Source organism: Mesitornis unicolor, unplaced genomic scaffold, assembly GCF_000695765.1.
Source record: "Mesitornis unicolor isolate BGI_N332 unplaced genomic scaffold, ASM69576v1 scaffold4714, whole genome shotgun sequence".
NCBI classification, from domain to species: domain Eukaryota; kingdom Metazoa; phylum Chordata; class Aves; order Mesitornithiformes; family Mesitornithidae; genus Mesitornis; species Mesitornis unicolor.
This window is the reverse complement of record NW_010182088.1, coordinates 47,149-52,894: the sequence shown is the minus strand read 5'-3', so window position 1 is coordinate 52,894 and position 5,746 is coordinate 47,149. Positions and strand designations below refer to the sequence as shown.

The 5,746-nt window shown below is 41.0% G+C and overlaps 1 protein-coding gene across 1 annotated transcript; it reads right to left on the bottom strand.

Moving 5' to 3' along the window:
- Positions 1–467: 467 nt before the first annotated feature.
- LOC104539980 (NACHT, LRR and PYD domains-containing protein 3-like) lies at positions 468–3,376 on the bottom strand (the record flags this gene model as incomplete). Its single annotated transcript, XM_010183663.1, has 3 exons — positions 3,097–3,376; positions 2,631–2,669; positions 468–2,187 (listed from the first exon to the last, which is right to left on the bottom strand). Coding segments are annotated over exons 1-3 (2,039 nt in total), but the record flags the coding sequence as incomplete, so codon positions are not given.
- Positions 3,377–5,746: the final 2,370 nt, after the last annotated feature.

Sequence of the window (5,746 nt, the reverse complement as noted above, 5' to 3'; positions counted from 1 at the left end):
GAGCTCAAGCCAGAGCTCCCTGTTCAGCCAGCCTGGTCTGCTTCCCCGCCGGCTCATTTTCCGCCACACGTGGACGGCCTGTTTCTGCGCCTTTAAGAGTTCCTTCTTGAAGAGTGACCAGCCTTCCTGGACTCCTTTGCCTTTCAGAACTGCCTCCCAAGGAATTCCCAAAGAATTCTGCCAACCAAATTGACTCTGATCTTCTTTGATTGCAATGGGAACTTAGACACTTAGCTGACATGCACTCTTGTATTTACATGCTTATTGTTGAGCTGAGACACATCACCAGTAATTACTAGTGCAACATCTCATTAGGCTCATTACAAAGCAGTTTCTATTGTTGCACCTTCACTTTATGAAAAGTCTAGCCTTAATTTTTTTATATGTAAGCTAGTCATTTCTTGGTTACTGAAACTCTTTCAGCTGCTAAGAGAATCTGCAAACTAGGTACATAGGATTTCACTTACAGATGTGACAGCTTTGCTAGCTGTTTGTTTAAACATTCTTCATGGTCTTCTGAGGTGAAGGAGCAATAGCCCATGTCAAGTGACTCCAGTTTAGGCCACTTTCTTATACAAAATGAAAGAACTATTTGATCTAATTGGGTGAAATTCATGTGTCGCAGATATATTCCAGTGAAATAACCCAATGCAGTTTTCACAAAACTGTCATCTTGGATTTCATACAAACAGTGGCAAGCCTCCAAATCATGAATCACTGCTCTTTTCTCTGCATGAACAGCTAAAGCTGTTTTTTGGCTCGTTTGAAGCCACATTAGTAATTCTTCCTTAATTTCAGGAGAAATTTTGCACCCTGTTTCTTCTTGCAAAGCATTTCTTTGTTGCTCATTCAAGAGACCAAATAGGAACCGCACAGTTAACATGAAATCAGGTCTTGAGTTTCCATAGTTTTCTAACAGGTTTTTCACATCCCTTTTAGGATCTTCTTGCTTATGTCCTGTTTCAGCGTCATCTTCTAATACATAGAATAGAGATGCAAAAAACTCTTGGACACTCAGGTGAATGAAACTGTAGGCACTCCCACAGACAATGCCCTTCTGAAAAGTGCTCTCATTCAAAAAAAGTGGGAGAGTGTCTCTCTGACTTAACAAGAATTCATTTATCTCCTCCTCCTCAAAGAGGACTTTCTGCTTCCAGATCCCATCAGCAGCCAGGCAACAAAGTCTTTTCAGGATAATGTGAAAGTTCTGTTTCAACTTGAAGCTCAGAGATTTTAGTAAGCTGGAAACATAAAGGATGTATATTCCTGTAGTTGTCTTGGCAGTTTGTGCAAGATCTTCACCTCTTTCAATCTGTTGCTTCATAACAGTGCAGACAATCCAGCACATGATAGGGACAAGGCACATGGTGAAGACCATTTCATTTCCTTTAACAAACTGAAAGACCTTCCTTCCCACTTCCTTATTTTCAAAAAATTTGTGGAAATATTCCTCCCTATCAGCTGCAGAAAATCCCAGTATTTCAGCAAAGCGTTCGCATATGAAGCACTTTTCCAGCTTCTGCAGGACAGCTGGTCTTGTTGTGATCAACAGGGAGCATTCAGGGAGAAGGATTTTCTTAAGTAAACTGCTCAGGATGATTTCCACTGGCTTCATCTCCCAGGGATCAGAACACATGTCATTTTGTGGCCTGTCCAAAGAAAACCTCAGTTCATCAAAGCCATCGATGACAAACAGGAGTTTTTCTGGTCTCCTCAAGATCTCTACAAGAGGTGGATTATCACTGGGACAGCATTTGGAGATCATGTCAGCCATACTCCCCTGAGCTGTAAGATTACCCTCCCGACAATGTATGTAGAAAACATAGTCAAAATGTCCATAGAGTCCTTCTGATGCCCAGTCCAGTATGATCTTTCTTACTGTCATTGTCTTCCCAATTCCTGCAGCTCCCAATATCACAACAGTCATTGGTGTCTGTCTATCCCTGTCAGGTTTAAAAAGATCACTTATAGCAATGGAAGAATTCACTTGTTCCTGCATGATATCTTCATGTCTGCGTCCCACAGCCATGATTTCATGTTCTTTCTTTTTCTCATGGCGATGTCCACTAACAAGAACCAGCCTTGTATATCTGGAGTTCAGAGTCACTGTCTCACCAATACGAGCATTCATGTCTTTTATCCAGTAGTAATTTTTTTGTACATGTTCTCTGTACTTCATCTTGTAATCTAAATCAAGGATATGCAATAAAAGAATTTGAAATTAAAGTCAATGTTCATTTTCCTGCTAAAATAAAAACACTTTGGCTGAAAAATTATTGTACCCATTGTACCTAATCTCTTTCATATTAAAGGATCTCTGGATTATTCAATAGTCCTTGTTCTACCAATTCTATTATTGATGCTGAGATGAAAAAAAGTCTGAAATGCTCCAACACTGAATTTCAGTCACACCTCAGTTGAACTTGAAAATACTGCTAAGAACCAGTTTCTACTACTGACCTCTATAGCACTACACTTTCCCCCCCCCACAGACATATAACAGCTACTTGCTTATTTTCCTACTGATCCTACTGGGGCTTCAGGGCTGTGGCTACCACCATACACTTTCTACTAGAAGATGGAGTGTGTAGGTGACAAAACCCAAACATATCTATCCCAACAACACGTACCTTGGACTAATGAATCAGGGGGTGGACTGGGCCTCAGAGCTGAAAGAGAAATTATATGTAGCTGTTAGTGGAGTAGTACTACAGAGACTGTCAGTGATGTGTGACAGACTGAGAGCAGAACAGTCATCTTGGTATCTCTGCCTTTAGAAACTCCTCTAAAACAGACAGTAGAGCAAGTGCCTCTGGACACCCTAGTGTCTACACATCATAGGCCAGGAGCAGGTGGTCCTGCAGAGTGTACAGAGATTGTGGCAGCAGTCACCTAAATAAGCAGGAAGAGCAACGGCAAGAGGAGAGTCATGCAATTCCAGGCATAAGGAGGCAGCACCCTGTGGTCCTTAGGGTTTTCAGACTTCCACAGGGGATTGAAATCTACTGTCTCTCTATTTGATGAAGGTTGTCCTACATATTTTCTAGGAACAATCAAAAAGAAGGATCCAAAGTGCCAGTAACCAAGTTCCTTTACCTTTTTGTTTCTCCTGTTTGAGTTTAGCTGCAGTGTCTCTTTGGCTGATCCGTTCAAGCACATGGATAGTTACATCCACAGCAAGATCGGCTCCATAATGGTCACACATGTAGTCTGCAAGTCTAACTGGATCATTGGCTTTCTTGAGCAAATACTTGGAGAGATTTGCTATCTCATCATAATCAATATATGATAATTTATACTTAAACTTCTCAAACATATCCAGTGTAAGGTCCTCCAGTGCTCTCAAAAGGAAGTCCTTGGTATTCTCTCTTGCCATCGTAGTATGGTAAAGATATCCTGGAAAACAGTAGAAGGTCAACAACAAATTGTTGTCTGAGAGCCACCAGGCACACCCTGGAAAGAAACTCATTGACTGTTACTGGGCAGCGGCTGCGATCTCTGCTCTTCGACCCAATCCCGACACCACCAGAGGCACTGCTAGCTCTCCCGTGTCAATTCTTCTAGCAATTTGTTAGTCCACAGAGCCCAAATCACTACACTTCTCATTTTACCCATAGTGCTTCCCTGCTTCCAGCTCTTCACTTTCTTGGCTGCAGGTGCAGAAGGGTGAAATGCTCGTATGTCAGGGTGGCAAACAGGGCTTTACTCATGCAACTTGGGCACAAAGTGTATACCTCAGCCATTCCTTTTTGAGTGGTTGCCAAAACCCTAGGAGGAGTTTCCACATGCAGTGAGAAAGGGGCTGATTGAAACGTGGAATATGGCCTGTGCCTGGACTACAGACATGCTTTCCAAAGAGGATATTCCTTCACCCTTTTTTGTGTACGGCTTCATTTCAATGGCAAACTGTGAAGGCTCAAGGATTCACTAGGGTAAGGTTAAGTATGGCGATGTCATTTCACACTTGCACAGCAAACATGTTCAACCAAACACGTTTAACCAAACACTGAGAGTGATGATACAGCACTATACTGGAGAAAAAGGAGTCATCCCCACCATCAGTTCTGTATACACTACTCTTCAACCTCCACTTACACTAGTTTTGGAGTTACTTTCTGTTGGCTGGACACATTCTGTGTGACAACTATGGGTGAACTCAGTCCCATACAGTCCAACTCTGTTGAATAAATGTCATACAACCATTGAAGCATCCATTGGGTCTATTGAGAGCTGCGAGGGCCTTTATTATGTTATATTGCCTTCTGATAACATTACTGATGGCTTAATTTTCACCCTAAGGATCATCTGTTTTGAAACCCTACTGCTTTTTTTTCTCTTATGACTATATTTTGCAAATACTTTCTTTACTGTTCCTGAAAACTTGCAGGTACACACAAGTATATTTTCACTGCTTTATATTCCTTCAAAACTATAAATGAAAACATTTTTAGTCTTTTATGAGATAATTTTGTAAATCTCTGTAATCTTTTTTATGAGATAAACTGGATAAAAGCGTATAAATGGACATTATTTAGAGTATAAAAATATGGTTTTGGCTTGTGACAATCTTCTGTGAGGTTCTTCAAAACTATTCATTAATTATAGAGGAGGAAAAAGAGGATCTATTTCTTGCGGCAGGGGGGTGGGGTAAGAGGCTTAGTTCCTTATATAAATGAAACAGAAATATCCCTTGCAGAAAACATCTATGAGAAGTTGTGGTCAAAATCTGACTTTAGGTGCCTAAATACAGGAAAAATGAAAAGAAAAACCAACCCCAAAACTCCTAAGTTGGGGAATGGGTCCAAAGAATTTATTAGGATGGCTGAATATTCTGTAAAATGCCTTTTAGAGTTTGCAGAACTGAAGAAGAGAAAATGTGATTGTATTTGTATTTTTCTCCAGTCAAAGTAGACATGCCTACTAAGGCAACTCTGTAAAGTAGAACTCATCATAACTAAAGCAATTTATTTGAAGTTTCTACTGAAAGAACTTGAACGGACCTAAGAAAAATGAGGGGATTTTCTTTTAATTATTTTTCTACAAATCCTCTGCCTGTCAAGCAGATCCGAAGCCTTACACATAGCTTCATAGTGCCCCTATGTTTGCTTCAAATAAAAGAAAGGAAGAGTCTGATACTTTATCTCACCACAAGGCAAATAATATTTGAAACAAATACTAGCATTGCTAGGAGCAGAAAGAAGGATAATGTATTTCTAAAGAGGACATGTTGCTAACAGCACTCTCTCCAGCACAGTTTCAATGACCTGAGAGATGAGGAAGTTCTCCATCCTCTCTCTCCCCAGCCATACCACTGAGCAGAGCATTTCTGCTGTCATACACACAGCCAGGAAACAAGTAAGCAATTTACAAGTCTGACCCAGAGCACAGGGGCTGGATGCTGCTTCTCCTCAGCTGATCTAACAGCAAGAAGTCCCCATGAGGGTAGTCCTCCTCTTTGTATCCCTCCATGCTGACTGAGCACTCTCAAGGCTCCTGATCTGACTGAAAATACTTTCTCCAGGAAAAGGTGGCCTTTCACAGTTCAAATACTCTTAGTCCTTTCCACAGACTTTCCAACAGGCCTCCATAAACTGACTCATTTATCATAGACCTGAAGTCAAACAAGAAATAGGCAGGGAAAGACTCTGGAACCAATGTATCATGACCAATTCTACAGAGAGAGATGTCTCTGGACGTGAAACCTTATGTCTTGACCTAGCCAGACAACATTAAATCTCACACCCCT